Genomic DNA, 18,092 nt, shown 5'->3' with positions numbered 1-18,092 from the left:
ACCCGAAGAAGTTTCAAGCAATTTTAACGTTGAAAATTTTAATTTTACTATACGGATGCCATTTGACTTTTATTAACTACGATTAAATTGGATATGTTTAGAACGTTTCACGAAAGTATTTGAACGCATGTAATAGAAAACTTTTATGAATATATCGTGTCTGTTTAACAAAATTTTTCGTTATTAGTACTATAATGAAACACGATTATCACAATTATACTTATAAAATTTGATGTCGATTCGAAAATGTATATATAAGATGCAAGATATTTGTTGAAAACATACGATTTATAAAAAAATTGGTATATACGGTATGATCGTTTTAAACACATAATTAACGAATTGATTGTTCACTGTAGGGATCTGCGCAAAGTGTATATTTGTATTCTCTGTGTACGTTTTCAATTTTGTTTCAAACTTCATTAATATTATACATATTATACATATAAGTCAAATATTTTTATCAACCAAATCTGTCCTAAAGGACTATCCTGATTTATTGGTTCACTAAACAAACGACAGAAAGATCATAATCGAAACGAAAAACGAAACAATTATTTCCGAGATTACAGGGAGCCAATAGCCCAAAACCAATTGCTTGGCGTGGGAAAACGGAAGTGGTGATCGATATTTCTGCGAGGGTGAAAACTGCTTGAATTGAGTAGGATATCTTTAACGACCTAGACCAACTTTTTTCTAGTAGTTGCTTAATTCCCACGGATGTAAAAAGTTTCGATCGATGCATACGTAGTTAAAAAGATCGTAAATATTCTCGACGAGAAATTAACGCTGATTATCATGGATTTTATTACAACATCTGTTATATACGATATGATATCCAGGTAGTAAAAGGAGGGTGTGTCCAGAATTTGATATTATTTTACCCAAAATCGCTATGAAATACGATCTTTTTCCGGTTTTATATTTACCAGGGTTTACATTCGACGACATATTCTATCACTTATTCATAGATACATTTATTTTTTTTTTTTTTTTTTTTTAGTACATCAAGAAACATACTAAAGATGACAGATTCATATTACTGCAACTAATTTTGTTTTCGAACGTATAAAATTGTCGTACAATTTTACTATTTTGCATTCAAATCGATTTTCGGTTCACACGACCGTTCACATGACGTAACGCATATTGAAGTTTGGCAAGTAAACGAGATAATTGGGGTGGGCGTAACCGTGACGGAACGTGAAGGGTGGTCGAAACATCGAATTGTTTCCTAAAGCAGGATAATTAACGAATGTAGTATGCAGTTTCCCAGCGCCATATGTAAGCGTGTTGGTACATCATATGGATCTGTTTGTCAATATGTACATTGTGCACACTGCACTTGATCCCATCACTAATGAAAACCTATTGTTTATCGATATTTTGCAATGTCTTGGTAAATTTAAAATCTACTTCTATAATAGATAATAGTTGCACAAATTTGACTCGTGTTTATTATCAAACACCGTATCCTCTGTTTCTCTTGTACATCACGCCTAGATATCCAATTATACCGACGAGAATAATACCTCCGATAATACCACCTACTATGGCTCCAACATTACTATCAGTTGATTCAGTATTGGCACAGTTCACTGAAAAGATATCTCTAGTATCATTCTGGCGTTATACAAATATTTAAGATTAATGATGAATTTCTATTATTGAACCAATAAAATTGACGTTCGTTTTACCTGATTTCGAAGTAATATTCTTCGCCTTATTGAACGCAATCAAAGAAACTTTATCGATAGTTATAACGACATTTTGAGCATTCACCGAAGTTTTATCGGAGCATTTGTACACATTGTTTAGAGGAGTGGAGAATATGTCGAGTTTTCCCGTTGTGACATTTATATATGAACCGATAGCTACGAGCAAACTAGCATTAACATAACATATTATAATAATGTAAAACTTCTTACAGCACATTTCGAAACCTTACCGTTAGCTTCAGGAAATGTATGATCATCTAAGTAAATAGACAGGTTCATAGACTGAATGAAATAATTTGATTTGTCGTTCACAAAATTAATCGTAACCTTATTTTCTTGGGAATTAACTTCTGAATTCTCAGTCCAAATTAAATTCATTGTAGATTTTTCATTCTCGCACGTGCCATTTACATTCATTTTCTTTCCACTACTACTTTCTGGTACTATCAAAGTCGTTTGGCGCGTCTACAGAATTAATTTCATACCAAGCATGAATATCATTAAAACGAAGCGTGCATCATGATGAAAATAGTTTAGATTCGAAAGATACGTACTGTAGATGTACCTTTTGTCGCGTATGGTACTTTTATAGAAATCGACATATTAGCTGCGATGCAAGGTACATTTTCCTTATTTATCACTACGTAAGGATAGCCTACTACAGAAGGTATAGGTTTATGTCCGCCTGAGTTGGCAGGACACTCTGTCACTAAAAAAACGAAAGCATTTTTATTGTATTTGGAAGAATTTGCAATATTTAAAGTACAATTTGGCGCGATTAATATTAATTTACCTTCTTTCGGGTTAAGATATTCTTTGGTATTGAATGCGATAAATGTAACATTGGTTATGTTTAAGTGGATATCATCGACCTTTATTTCGTGACTAAGACCTGTGCAATTATAAAGTCCGTTAATCCCAGATGCCGAAAACAGATCCTGCATACTATATGACTCCCCCTGTATAGCTGTTTTTTTATCTAAAATTATTATTACAATGCGTTAATCGTGAAATACGATTACAAAGTATAAGAACGCATGGATTTTTTGATATATAGACTGTGAATTCTTATGTAAATTCATATTTATAAGAATACAATTAAGAAATTAGAACCTCGGTAGAAAATTGTTTTAGCTGCCAAATATCACAGAAAGCGCTATATTTTGGATATCTTATATATTTTTTCGTACTATGCGCGTTCTATGCAATTTTGCATTTTCAATTCTCCTATAAATACATAAAAATCCGCAGTTCAGTGATACGCGAATGATTCCTAAACATAGTGGCACAACATACCATTTTTATCATAATATACGGTAGCCGCTACTTGATAAACGAAGAAATTAGTCTCATTTCTACCAATATGAAACGTAATTGTATTCATCGTACTATTTTTCTCTGATTCTGACCAGCTTAGTGTCATTTCGGAAGATTTATTACCGCAATTACCGCTAACAACAGCTGTAGACGGGACGTTTAGTGTTCTATTAATCTGTAAAATGTAGCATATGAGTCGATGTTACTGTAACAGTAGCAGACCAAAAGCATATCACATGTTTTAGAAACTTACTTGCGAATCACCTTTTTTATACAGGACTGTCGCATCTATCGACATTCTGGCCAATGTGCAAGGTATACCAGTATCATTTCGCCACACAATATACGTGAAGTCACGTTCAAAATATGTTCTTTCACAGTCGATTACTGAAATATTCAGATCTAGTTTCATTTTTGTAATCAATTGCATATTACATGCGCGTGTAACCAATTTTTTCATCAATCGCTTGAAGCATCATGCCAGGTTTGTCTTGGCCGATGGTAAAAATATTTTACCTTGTTTCGATGCGAAATCTTGTTGGGCATCGAAGGCGACTAAGAGAACATTGCGCATAGTTACGGTAATTCCTCCTATCGACGTAAATATTTTTTCAGAGCAGCTATGGATTCCATTTTTGGCGGGTGTGGAAAAGAGATCCTTAAATGTCGCAAGCATCTGAATGAATTCACCTGCGTCTAACGGATTTATCATGTGTTAGCATAAATAATAAAAAGGCAGATATTTTTAATGGCGCGGTAATTTATACGCATACTCTGAGCATCCTTGAAATGTGTCTCATCTATGAAAATGTTAGCAGAAATCACAGAAACGTGGCTCTCTATATTGTCTCTCTGTAGATAAAATATAATTGTATTTGTTATATTATTTGCAAATGTCGATTCAGTTTTCGACACTTCTGGGTTCCACTTTAACAACATAGTAGAAGTTCCCTTTGAAGAGTCACACGCTCCGGAAACATTAAGTGTGGTTGGAACTTTTATAATCGCAGTATCGTTCTAAAGAAACGTAATTAATTTATATAAAAGTATTCTAACTTAAGAGATGTTTCATATCTCAATTCTTACTTGCATATTTTTCTTTCTGTATGGTATCTTCAAAGAGATTGACATTCTTGCTAATGTACATGCGCCATTTTTATCCCTTAAAACGTAAGGAAATGTTGGAGTTTTGTTTTTTTTATCGGAACATTGCTCTTCTACAAGACGATAAATGTTTATTAGATTTCCCATTCTTGCATACTCCGATTATTATTATTCTATTATTAGGTCTTAATAGAATAACACATAATATCTATTACAGATCGCACAAAGATAATATAGATATAATTTACCTTTGGGCGCAGAGATATCGCCGTTCTTATAAAATGCGATTAAAGAAACGTTTTTTATATCTATTTTTGCGTTACCAACTTTCACTTCCTCTTTTCTTTCGCACTTATAAATTCCATTCGTAACGGGTGCAACGAATAAACGAAGATCGGTATCTGATGTTGCGTTAAACCAATCGCCTAAAGTATACATACGTTTGTAAAAAAATTACGGAGTATAAGATATGACGTAGAAAGAGATATTTAGCACTAAATTTTACCTGTTGAATTAGAAGAATTATTTTTATCTAGGTATATATTAAGACCGATAGAAAAAAGCGAGAAATTTTCGTGATCGTTGATAAATGTAAATTTAATTGTGTTTTCTTTGTCAGTGTTATTTTCTTTCCAAATTAGTTTCATTTCTGATATTACAGATGAACAATGGCCACCGACTGTAGCGTTGACTGGAACACTTAAGGTTTTATTGGCGTTCTGTAATGAAAATTTTAATGCACCATATTGATTCACCCTTAACCATTATACGCAATATAAAAAATATTTCATATTTAGATCATACATTCTTATCGTTCGTTGTATTCGTCGTAATGGTAATTGACATATTTGTCAAAATACACGGCAGTGTTGTTATCGTGTTATTTACGACGTACAAAAAATCCTTTTTTGTTAGTTTCGTTTCCTCGGCATTCATCACATTTTTATTTTCTGATCTCGATGCTAATCCTTGTCCATTAATGTTCCGAGAGGTCGCTGAAACTTTTTATAACGTGATACACTTTAAACTACTTTTATATACATTTATATACACGTCGTTAGCTTTAAATTTAATAATAAAAATTATTTTTGTATTTAACACTCAACAAATTATAAGCAGTTGCGACATTAAATACATTATATGATCTTACTGATAACGATTAAGGTAGATACAAATAATAATCCCAATTGTTGTCGATTCATATTTCTTTCACAATTATATATTGTCTTATTCGATTCTGATAATTTTTATTACTCGCGACTTTAAATATGTTACAGTATAATTCGATTTTATGGTAGACAGGTTGAAAGTGAAGGAAAACGTATATGCTAGTGAATATAAAAGAATCAGCTTATCCCTACTCTCAAACATACTTGTATCAACGTTATCGCTTTTTTCTGATAGACCGAGATAATACATGTTTCATTCGATATTTTCATTCGATAATATATTTCTATAATTCATTTCAAAGACGTATTATTACTTCAAGGACAATATCTAGATCGCATGCTTCTTCTTAGTTTTATCTAGAACTTTCATAATGTTTATGTTTTAATTAATTTGACTAATTTCCTCGCGCTGCATCTTATTATATGTAATATTAGTCGATCGATAACTACGACAAAAATTATCTAATTACATAGTTTTAATACCGCTGCTACGAAGAAGCAAATCAATAATGATGGATAACAACGTATCTGAACTCGACGAAACTAAACTAGAAACTAATCGAAGAAATAAAATAAATGATAGGAAACAATTAACGGTAACGGGATCGATATATGTCCGTTTTTGGTATGTCGGTTGCAACCGATATCTTTTATCACGGTTTTCCGTTTCTGTATCACGATAAAGCCGTCGCTATCGATTCATACGTACAGTGGTTAGCCGTAAGTATCAGTGAATAATATAATGCCTCGAACTCTCCCCTGATTTTTGTAGTTCGTGGGTGGTTGCGATTTTGACGAACGCCCTTCATGTGTTCGACGTGGGCGTAAGAACCGAGTGAAATTGAAAAAGAACGTGGCAAGCGTGACAAAAATTGGACAGGATGTGGTTGCACGCGCCCACGACAATCCACATTAACCGTGTATTAAGCAAAAGCAACCCTTCGCTCTCTTTTGCCCGTTATTGTTCCTGGCAGCTGCCTAATTCACGGTTTCGCCTGATTTTTTCCTCCCTCTTTCTCCCTCGTTCTTTTCCTCTCTTCTCTCCAGACCACCGTATCGCCAGCAAACTACCAACTTGTACCAAGTTGATCGCGTTATTACATAGTTATGAACTCCGATAATCATACAAACGAATAATAAAAATGAATCCTTCGTTCGTTTTCTCCAGCGATCGCGTTACTCGCAGTGTAATCAAAAAATCGCTAGGTCGATGTCATTTACAGAGAAGTCTTAGTTTCCGATATTCAACGCAATCTCCTTTTCTCTATATACGTCTACGTCTGCGTAACGATACAGCCAATGGAAATATCTGGAAAATTCTTCTGTTGAAATATCATTTAAAACAGCTGTCATAAATGATGAATCCGATGAGTCAGGTAACGTGCTGTTTTACACTTCGATAATCGTCATTTCATCTTTGCCGCGAAAATTGCTTATTGGTTCCGGTCAACTTCTTCCTCCTCCCGTAATTGAGGCTACGTAGTCATGAAAGATATTCGTTTCGAAAGCGGAACCAATTAAAAGCTGAATAAAAATTTTAAATGGTATTTCAAAAAAGAAGAATGTTTCTGATGTTTCCAGCGGCTTTACGAACGTTGTCGTAAGCGTGCAGAGAGAAGGAAGGACGCTGTTAAACAGCGAATAGTAGAATTTTCCCTTGTAAGTAACATTAGTCTGGAAGCTTTCTGAGCGTACTTTTCACATAAATAAGTGTTTTATATATATGCAATTATACACAGGACGCAATCGACTCTGTATCTTGAAAAATGTCGGCTCAAATTAAATCAAATTAATATGTATCCAACGATACTATATATACATCGTTTTTGATATTTTCTTACCAGGCACTAAAAAACCGGTAACTCTCTGTTTCACGCAAAGTAAAGTCATCTTTTGATCTTTGGCAAGAATTTACGACAGTATGCGCAACGGGCAATTTGGTACGATCCAGATGTTTGTCGTTCCTCTGTTTGCCTCTTTTAGAATCCTAAGCGATCTCGTTTTCATCCCACGAAGAAAGGGAAACCAGCAAGCCCTTTTCATAACGATGTTTGTCCATCGGTAAACGACGTGGCTCGGTTCGTTCGTTAATAATAGCTGCAAAGAACGATCTTGTAACCGATCGTTGGCCGCGACCATTGGGCATTGTGCGCTGACCGTAATTTTCATCACAGGGATTTTCCAAATTCGTCGAGTAACCACCGCTTTGCGGGGGAGCCGGTTACTCAGGCAACCTTCAGACCCAACCATTTTCAAGTCATTCAACCAGAGATGCATGCCACGTGTTTTCTGCAAGCTGCAAAGCGTTACGTCCACGGATTACTAATCGTCTCTGTGCGTTGAAATCAGAGTTAAAATACACGACACATGTCAACGTTGCGTATAATCGCTATGCTATGGTGCATTCTTTCTTTATTTTCAATGTGTGTGTACCAGCATGCTTTCTTTTATGCGCGTAAAAGGATTAAGAATCACGTCAAACAGAGGGAGAGAGAGAGACGAAGTATAAACACAGAACGGAACGCAGATTGAACCGATAGAAATCTGCACGATGGCATGGCTAACCGTTCCAGGTTTATCCAGTGATACTCTGGCGACATTTTCTGCGATAGACGTTTCCTGTGGAGTCGTATCCACTAAATTTCAACAGATCGATCTTATCGATCGGTATTACTCGATCGACCATCTGTCAAAGACACTCTTCAAGGGTTGCTAACCCTTTTCTGGACCTCTACTGGACTTTTACGGACGAGCGGTTACCCACAATGCACTGTGAAAGGTGGACGAACAAAGGGAATGAACGGATACGTCGATTGCTCGATGCGTGACACGAATTTCCTCCATCGACGTGTCTGCACTTACCGTATGTTTTTGAGAGGCACCGCAAACATCAATTTTGTATCGATTATGTAACGTGCGAACAACAGCGTTATTTCTCAAATGCTCGCTGGAAACTAGTCTATCGTTCACCGTGCGTCTTAAACTCGATCAAATGACAATACCTACATAAAATAAGAAAGAAAGCCGAAAAAGAATTTCCACCAATTTCCTTCAATTTTTTAAACGTAATGTATATCGAAACTTTAATTCATTTCAATGACGAATTTATTCAACGAGTAGTGTAGGATTTCTATTAACGATATCTGCCTATTCTAGAAAAATCTTTCAGTTACAAGGTTTAGACACAACGTCAGTATCTAATTACTTTATGTGTTAATGCTTTTCGTATAGTCCGAGTATGAACCGAAAAATATAAATGAGATCTAAAACATCGAACGCTAACCTCGTACAATTTCTCGATTAAGTCAGTCGTTCCTGTAACTTCGATTCGATCGACGACGCGGCACCACGTAACGGAAACGTAAAGAACACGTGCAGACGCGCGACTCCTCCTTTAGGAAGAACAGGATCATAGAAGGTATCGTTTAATCGCGACGATTGCTCCAGGTCGCGATACGTTTAACTCGCAGCATGCACAAGCGCGCCTCTATGTACGTGCACGCGCGATCGTCCACGCACGGTAACACGAGAGGAAGTTAAATTAACGAGTGGAGCTCCGCACGGAGCGGAGTTTGTTGCAGGAGGGAAGCAGCCCGCGTATCTCGGATATGCAAATTCGTAATAACGCTGTACGCCCGCGTATTACCGCGCGCGGATCCTCGACGCGGCATGCTCGTTGAAATTTACCGGAACGAAAGCCGCATCAGATAACGCTATTACGTTATACCCCACATTTTTCTTCCCTGCTACAATATCGGTTTCTGTACTTACGCCCTGTGCGTTCTTCAGCAATTATCTGACATTTTGTTTGCCGAATTCGAGCAACCCTAGCGAGAATTCGCCTCGAGAGACCGACGAAGGCTTCGCCGATTCTGATTCGTACAGTTATTTCTCGTTTACTACGTTACGACGTTTCGATGCCTGTGAAAAATATTCGTATGTCAATTTATTAGTTTTATTACTATTATAACATTGACACGTTAATTAATTTTCTCCAAACACAAAGCATCATCCAGCAGCGCTTTCATACGACTACACAAATTTGATACCACGAACCTGATACGTAAAACATGACGAAACAACGCTTCATTGGGGAACAGGAGTATGCGATGCGACCAAAAGAAATGTAATCCTCGAGCAACCCTTATGTTGACAGCGAAATAGACATTTTTATTTGTCCGTTAATAATTGTTTACGCTCTTACGGAAATATCGCAAAGTCGCTCTGGATCTTATTTCTTTAAAGACCTTTACATCGACGCGAGTTGTTATTTCGGTTGTTCACATAAGGGTTGAAGTGTCAATGAGACGCATCCAGATTAACCGAGCATTTTTTTGTGAAACTGGAGGAAGCGCGTACACATAAATTGGATTTGAAGTTTGGCGCGTAACGCGGAAAGTGTGTATTCTCCTTTGGCCGCTCGCAATTACGCGGATATTAACTTGTGCGTGAACTAAATTTCCCCAAGTTACGAGCGTAACGCGTGAGATTAGCATACGAATGTAAAAAAACGCCGCAGTCCGAGGAAATCGAGCGAAACTTTTCGTTGGTTCACACGCGACAGGTGCGAACACGCGAAACGAACGACGTCGTCGACGACGCGACGGTGCGATTTTACGCGCGAATTTTATGTTCCGTAAACAAACTACTCTTGCAGAACCTTCCCCTCTGACGCTCGCGTGTGAAAATGACCAACGATTCCCAGTTCATCTTCGTTCTTCTTCTCCCTTTTTGTTCGTGCTACCGAACACAATGGTTCAAAGGTTTAACGCGTTCGCTATTAGTACAATACGAATATTTACTTCTTTCTAACAAAGAGTTGCATCTTTTTGTTTTTTTAGGAAAATTATTTCGCGTTACGTAATTTTGCACGCGCATTTTGAGATACGGTACGTCCGGTAGGAAATGACGAAGGAATCCCTTGAAGACATTTCCGTTGGTATTTGCTTCCGGATTAAGGGACGACCAATGGGCACGTGTCTTTCCTGTCAGCCAAAAGGTTTCGCACGGCGAACGTTTTTTCTTCACGCTTTCGATCCGTCCGATTCGAAGAAATTTGAAAATTATTCACACTCGAATTAATAAAATTTATATGGGAAATTTGAAGGTAATCGCACCTTTGCCGCAAACTCCTGCGAATAAGATAGATTTTCTAGATTTTCAGAACATGTTTGTTTAATGTAATATCTTAATCCATTAAATTGCACCGTTGCTTCGATACAATATTTCATTTTCAAGCTTTTTCGATCAATTTTCGTTATCGAATTCCCCTCCTCAACATTGTAGCTACGAAAAAGAGTTGCAACAAGTCCTGCTTAATATTAGGTTATGCCATAAGTTCGTTCCGTTTTCCGAGCGGTTATATATGTTAAGATCGTTTACATACCTTTCAGTTTCGTGAAAAAATCTAATCCCCCTCTCGTTCTACAACTTCTTCCCATTTTTCAAGTGAATCGGCCCCTTATCGCCGTATGTTTATAAATCGACACGTGAAATGTATACACAAAAGTCGGCACGAACTTATGGGATGACCTAATATCTTCCTCGTTATCATCTAGATTCTAGAATTTCATGAAATGCGAAGAATATTCATAAAATTAAACCGTATGGTTTAACTCTTAATAGGTTAACGAGCCACGCGTCGTGAGAAGCAGGTCTGCGACACGAATATCCTTCGACAGGCTGTTCTTTGTGTAATCGTGGCCCATTATTTCCATGCTGGGGGCACGTGAACCATATGGCTCACGTGACCGTCGATGCACGCGTTCTCCAACTTCGATCGAGCTATCGAATTCACGAAATTTAAACTTTGCACGCGCGATCAGTTCCCCGTCCGCGCTTCGTTGGCTTCATGGGAAATAACATTAGCCTTCCACGCTGTCCCTGAATGGAACTTTTTCCCTTCTTCCCTGCAACCCCTCAAAGTATCCGTGTTCGTGTTCGCATCGGATACTCGGCTATTTTATATTCGTTTCCGATCGAATCTACGATTAAGTATTCAAATATTCCGTGATTGTTTCATACGATTTAACGTGCACTACGTTCGAATCGTCAACGCACCGCAATTAGCAATGGGTTCACCAAGCCGTGGCGCTAAATATGCATCAATCTGCACCGATCCGAGACTCGTTTTTTGTCGATCGTGTATCCTGTGCGACGTTGATGACACCGTGTCGACGTTATGCTAGGTTAAGATAGAAACGCGTTCGAACGAATTATCGCCCCAGCGAACGAAACGTCTGAAAATCGGAATGTACGCGACGGATCGTGAAAATATTCGAATGTGTATTGTAGAAATTTTGTACGAATGTATCGAGTTTGTTATACGAAATGTTTCGATGTTTTATCAACGCTGTAACAGAAACCCGATTATCGTGATCATGTTCGTAAAATTCGAAACCAATCCGAAAATGTAGTATATAGAAGTTACAAGCCATTCATTGTGAACATACATTCGGTAAATTAATTAGTATACAGCACGATTAGTGGTCTTAAATGTATAATATAATATAATTAGTGCTAAAGATGATCTGATTAAATATTATAGATTACCGATATAGCGAACAATAGAGTGTTCAAATATTTTGGTGATCTACGTGAAATGCGTGGTTGCATTAAGCAATCTTGTAATTTCGTCTATACGTCTTGAATTTTCGTTTCGAGATTTATAAATACGATTATGATAATCAGCTGTCGTTACAGGAGTAATGGAGTTTCATGAAATTTTATACGATGCACGTAGTATATACTGCTAAATATTTTCTATGGTAAATGTTCGAATATTTTCCAGATTCACTGTGTACATACATACATTTCGTTGTTCTGACATGTTTGTCGAAACAACAAATCCTGCTTTCATTTTTATGCGTTTTTTTGTTGACAAAAAGCCGTGTTCGACCGTTACAAGAACGGTATTCGTTCCAGAGAGCATTGTTCATTGTACAACCGCGTACACCTGCGCTTTACGATTGCTAAAAGCGGAAGAACTCCCCTGTGCATATGCTTCACCTGTGCTTTTCTATACTTTCACGTGTGCACCATATCGGAGAAAGAGCGTTGATGCGTTTCTTAAATGACATTCTTTAGAAATACTTTCCTTCGAATTATCGTATATTACTCTTGTTTTGAGGTGGACTACGTTGCATCGTTTTTAATTGTTTGCTTGAAATTCTACTATGGATTTCTCTATCATAGTTACGTTTTAAGTATCGAAATCATTTATTCGTAATAAGTAAACTTAGTTTTGTTTGTGAATATGCTTCGGCTGTAATTTTATGTTACCGACAATAGATAAGAATTGTATTCGTTCGATGGTAAAGTAGATTCCTCTTTTATGAACATCGAAAATGTCTAATACGATGTTATCGATTCAGGATAAACTGTTATATTATCTTCGAAAGTTTCAAGATTTTGGCTAGATGGCGTTCGAGTTGACCTTTCGCAATAACAACGTAGTAAAGGATCACCGCCATTAAACGATACTTTCAGTGGCACGACGTTACATCGATGATTCTTTCTCTCGTAATTCGAAGGTAAACGCTTACGTTTATAAATTTTGTTTAAACCACGTAAGAACACTTTATGTAAGAATGATTATATCGTGAAGACGCGCCATAATCGACGAACATAATCCATCTCTTCGAACTTGAAAACGCAACAAGTATATTTGGTGGAATGTGTCACGAAAATCTTATTCGATACGATCGTACTTTATTTTCGTCTAAGTAATAATTCCTTAAATAATCCCTTTCAAGGACCTTAGTTTAGTTAGTAATACATTCGAGGCGATTCAACGTGATATCGATTACTTTATAAAAAGATTCAAGGCACACAATAAAGAAACAGTTGCACGAAACAGATAACAATATATATTCGTTTATCGCATTCAAGGGAATTTTAACGCTTATCTATCGTGTTTGATCAATCGTACATCTAAACGACGATTTTGTACAAAACTTTGGTTAATCATCGTTGATAGCTTCGTTCGAGGAAATGATAGAGTAATCTTGCGAAAATTAGGAAAACGGAATGCCGAGTAAAAGCAAGCCGGCATGGCTCATAGTCTTTGCCGCCAATAAATTTATCATTTGCGTCTATTTACATCCGAATCGATAATCGACGCCGCGGGCGCGCCTCTTGCGGTGTATATGTGTATATATGTATAATGTATGTACATGTTGATGGTGAACAGTGAGTATACATGTAACCAACGTATCCGCGTATTCGTACTGTGTCTGATTATTATTCGATACAGCTACGCAGTGTGTTATTCTCGCGAAAATTCGGGTCCAAACGCTTCCTCTCGTGAGTACAATTTAACCCTTTCGGGGCGTGTTTCTCTTTTAACAACGAACGTAATACATAATATGTAACAACAGAAACTATAACCAGGTTTAAAAAATACAGATTCTATTTTACAAAAAGTTTTATTTTAGTACAGTTAATTTATTTTTGCTTGCATCAGCTTTTAGGTATAAGGATAGCGAATAATATGATTTTTATCAATTATATTGAATATATCTATTAATTTAACATGCACAATTTATAAAATAAAAGGCATGCATGACGATATGCTTTAGAAACGGAAATAACATTGTGACTTTAATTGAGATGGAGAATGATTCTTACCGACAATGGAAGAATTACTACTGTTAATACATAGGTTATATGTATACGTATAGATCTATACTACATACATACTCCAATATTTTTCCATTGAATATCGTAGTCGAAATTTTTTTATACAAATAAATGGAATTCCTAGAAAAAAAAAACCTATAAGTAATGACCAAATTTTTCAAGAAAAGAAGATAAATTACATATAAGTCTGTAGAAAATTGTCTTCCCCGAGCCTGCAAATTTTCGCAGTTTCAAGATATGTAGCTATACATATACTAAGCTTCTTGACAATTTTCAAACGAATGTACTGCAATATATTTCATTTACAATTTTAAATTTTAAAAGACACATCCGATCGTAAGAATACTAGAAAAGGTTGGTTCAAATAATATTTTTACCGTTCTCGCTTCCGAGAACGACGCTTTTCGTCACGAGGCCGCCAGGTGTCGTCATCTACGCAGTTATAATTCTACACACGCACGTTATACGACCTCACGAAAAATCCTCTCGCCCTTTGACATCTGTTTCCTTTCGTCCCTTTGTGACGTAGCAGTTACTTAGTTTCCCAGTTCTATTCGACGATTGCATTCAATCCACTTTCTTTTCGCCTGTCTCAACAAGATCGACAACTTTTAAGTACATCTTCTCGTACGTCAGAGGCTTTAGATTACGATCTTTGTCCACAAGAGAGGTTAAACCAACTGAAATTACAGAAAATTCCAAGATTCTGAAAATGCTATAAATCTCTGTCAATACGCTTATCTTCATCCGAAATAACCGGTAACAAAACCTAAAGCTATTTACATGTTTATCCTCATAGTAAAATTCTCAGTCTTCCATATAGACTTCTATTCGGTACTTGAACACACGAACAAAAAACATGGTTTAGTAGTAGGATAACGAGCTAGAATTGACGGTATAGTTATTCGTGACTCAACTGTGTCGATGACTAGTATAGTTCGAACGTGTTTCGTGAGAGTTCTTTCTACTCAACTCGTATAGACTATGGACGGACGGTTTGTAAATCTGAAGGCGTGAATCGTGAAGCGACTTCGAAATGGTAAGATATACCGTGTTTGGAGGAATTAAGCTAACTCTATCTAGGAACGGTATCGGGCCACGCTTGTAAGCAAAGCTAGCTTATCGTGACCGGTTATAAAAGAACACAGATAAATGGTACGTGGAGAGAACACGGTCGACTTGGAGATCGCGGTCGACTCGGTCAAGCAGGGTCACCGCTTCCGCGACTGTCCTACACCAGCGACCGTGTGCGTAGACTCCTGCATATGTATCGTTTCTTGTAGTCGGCTCAGGTACGCAATATTAGGTCCGTTTTGCTGCTTATCATTCGGCGGACCGTTCTGTCGGTTCGTTCTTGCCGAACACAGTGGCTTACGGAAATATTCGAACATTTGTGACATCCTTTAACGAGTATACTATGACTGTTACGCGAAATATGTTGTCACGACGATAGCGCTCGAGTTTGAAATAAATCTAAAAATGTATTAGGTTATCCTAAAAGCTTCTTTCGTTTTATAAGAAAATAATTGATGCGCCATATTTATTGTTTTATATGTGCATCTAATAATGAAAATCTAGTACATAGAAGCTGCAAGATATTTACTGCAATATACTGTATTGAAAATTATGAAAGTAATTAAACAGCCAATTATCTGTTATATTAATGTCTCGATGTCAACTGGAACCATTTTGAACATTTATTATATGTGTAAAATGTTTTTATATTTCTCTTGTATACTAATTTTTTAACGAATATGTATTTGCTATAAATATCTTGCAACTTCAGCGTACGTTTTCAGTTTGGTCTCAAATTTTACCAATATAATTACGACGGTCAGCGTGTTGCATTCTACTACCAATGAAATTTCCAAATGTTTCATGCAATACACACAACGTATGCATACAAGCTTCATATGATAAGTTTCTATGTTCCTGCGATAAATGTTCAAAAACGTGAACCACTGTATGTTTAACATCAAAACGTAAAGAACGATGTATACATATGTTACACATTATACATATACGATACCATCAATGTATTAGACAATTTGTTCTCTCTCCAACTGTCCCTACTTCCGGTTCATACATAATAACGACCAACGAAGGCACTTCGATTTGAAGAAATTCTCAATCTAACGTTTTATATTATAAAACGTGGAACGTCTTTACTGCTAAAAGTTTCGAAGTCATTTTATGCGCGTCTAACAAAATAACGAAATTAACGCGCGAGTATCAATGGCTCGAGGAAACCGATAAGACTCGTTTCCGTTGCAATCCCGCATCCTATGGTTACGCAAATCCGATGGCCGATCCGGAAGAATCCAGCCAGCGAATTCGCGTCAGTTTTACCCGTAATAAAATTATATGCCGCTTAGGTAATGTGATTAACTGAATATCGATCGTGTAGTAGCGTCCGATGCTGTTCTCCTTGCAGTAACTAAAATGTCTTATCTAGCATTTTCTTTTATTTTGCAAGATATGTTGAACTATTTGAAGTCATCTATGATTTTTATCTTCTTTAAGTAAAATATTATTATACAAGATATTACGAAATAATCGATAAATATTTTGAATCGTACGAAGAGGAACGAAGGCGACACAACAACAATGATAAAACTTCGACTTTTTTCCTTTTTCTACGTAGAGTTTAACATTGCATTAATCGCGCGTATGTGCCTATTAAGATAAAAGAAAATTCTGTGGGGATTAAATTTTATAATAGAACATCGCGTCCTTCGTAATTTGGCAATTGCAAATATCACACGTTAGTGAGTCGGATTCAGAAATTATACGAGGATGAGTAAATTTAGTACGGCCAATCCTAACTCTGCTTAATATTATTTATTATTTACGGTCGAGATCCACAACGATCAAATCGTTGTTAAATAAGATCATTGTTAACTTCGAATGGATTAATTAACGATGATACAGAATTTTTCCATTCCCTGTAATCAAAAAAAAACAAACAAAAAAAAAAAGAAGAATAGAGATTTTTACGAGGATGTGCGTTCAATCTCGACTTCGAAGTAAAAATCGATCCTACCATGGATACGATTTCTCTCGTCGTGATATTCTTTGCTCCGTTCGTTTTGTACGACTCGAAAAAGAAAATTTGGTCGATCGAGAAAACTGGCCAGCCTGGTCGTTAGTTCAACATCATCGTGTGCAGTTGGTTCACTGGCCTCGTCCCTGTACCATATGGAGAACACGGGGAAACAAATTGTTATCAATTGTGGCGATAATTCGCCGTTGCAGCGCGTTCGCCACCAAATCGTCGCCCTGTCATCCTGGTAGGACCCATTAAAACGCAATACACCGGAAGCATCCGAGCCATCGTGCAATCAGAAATTCTTGCTCGATCGAAAACCAACTATTCTATGCGCGAACGAATCCGGTAATCCAACAATTCTTTTATTCGCGCGGGTAGCTTCGTCGGTATTGTTCATTAAAATGTTCATCGCGTTCGATTAAGTTTCACTATTTTATTCGTTCCGGTTTGGACTAACATACGTACAGATTCTTGTGTGGACGATGTTTAATCCAACTACAATCCTTGAATATTTGTTATTCGTCTCGTTTCGGCAAACAAAAAGATCGTTAATTAAAAACATAAAAGACTAAGATCGACAAAAGGCAATATTATGTAACAATGATTCTTTATATGTTTAAAAAATCCGTGTGACTTTGATCGTTACTCGCGTTTTGTATATCTTCTTTAATAATTGACGTAGTTTTTGCGTCAGCTTTATTGTCGCGCTACTATACGTATAATTATTGCGTGCTACTATATATAAAATAATTAAATACATATCTAAAGTCCGCAATGCGTCCTGTATCGATAGTGCAAGCACATTGTTTCGTACAGATACATAGAGAACAAATAATGTACTAAAACTTAAGATCGCCTTCATCTAAAAATAAATACATTTATCGTTCAGTTAATTAACCACTTAACAGAATATGTACGACATTGTATATATGCAAGGTGCATGAGAGGGTTTCTAATGGTAAAATCGATTGGACAGAAAATGATGCACAGGATGTAGCGGGGTTAATATTCGTTTGAGCATTCGAGACCATGTTGCTGCTGATAGGACGCTTTTCGCCCGCTAGATTGTAGATTGATCGAGTCTTTCCTAATTGA

General features: G+C 36.7%; 2 protein-coding genes across 3 annotated transcripts in view; one reads left to right on the top strand and one right to left on the bottom strand.

Annotated features, from left to right (window-relative positions):
- Positions 1–447: 447 nt before the first annotated feature.
- Positions 448–5,452, bottom strand: LOC100652152. The gene is made up of 14 exons (XM_012318651.3): positions 5,290–5,452; positions 4,944–5,140; positions 4,645–4,858; positions 4,388–4,564; positions 4,122–4,252; positions 3,809–4,052; positions 3,552–3,731; positions 3,289–3,422; positions 3,015–3,210; positions 2,512–2,697; positions 2,273–2,427; positions 1,949–2,183; positions 1,698–1,874; positions 448–1,598 (listed from the first exon to the last, which is right to left on the bottom strand). The coding sequence occupies exons 1-14, from the start codon at positions 5,339–5,341 to the stop codon at positions 1,462–1,464; spliced, it is 2,415 nt and encodes an 804-aa protein (XP_012174041.2). The 5' UTR covers positions 5,342–5,452; the 3' UTR covers positions 448–1,461.
- A 7,353-nt stretch (positions 5,453–12,805) lies between these two features.
- Positions 12,806–18,092, top strand: part of LOC100646216 (homeodomain-interacting protein kinase 2) — a 50,240-nt gene continuing 44,953 nt past the window's right edge. The window contains exon 1 of one of the 2 annotated variants that reach the window (XM_048410641.1): positions 12,806–12,840. The gene's annotated coding sequence lies outside the window, so the exon portion shown is untranslated. Of the gene's footprint in view, positions 12,841–12,860; positions 13,613–18,092 lie in introns of those variants that run through there. The other variant, XM_048410597.1, reaches the window with a different exon arrangement.

Source organism: Bombus terrestris, chromosome 2 (assembly GCF_910591885.1).
Source record: "Bombus terrestris chromosome 2, iyBomTerr1.2, whole genome shotgun sequence".
In the NCBI taxonomy this organism is placed as follows: Eukaryota; Metazoa; Arthropoda; class Insecta; order Hymenoptera; family Apidae; genus Bombus; species Bombus terrestris.
The sequence above is the reverse complement of the archived record's forward strand: the minus strand, read 5'-3'. Positions and strand labels throughout refer to the sequence as shown.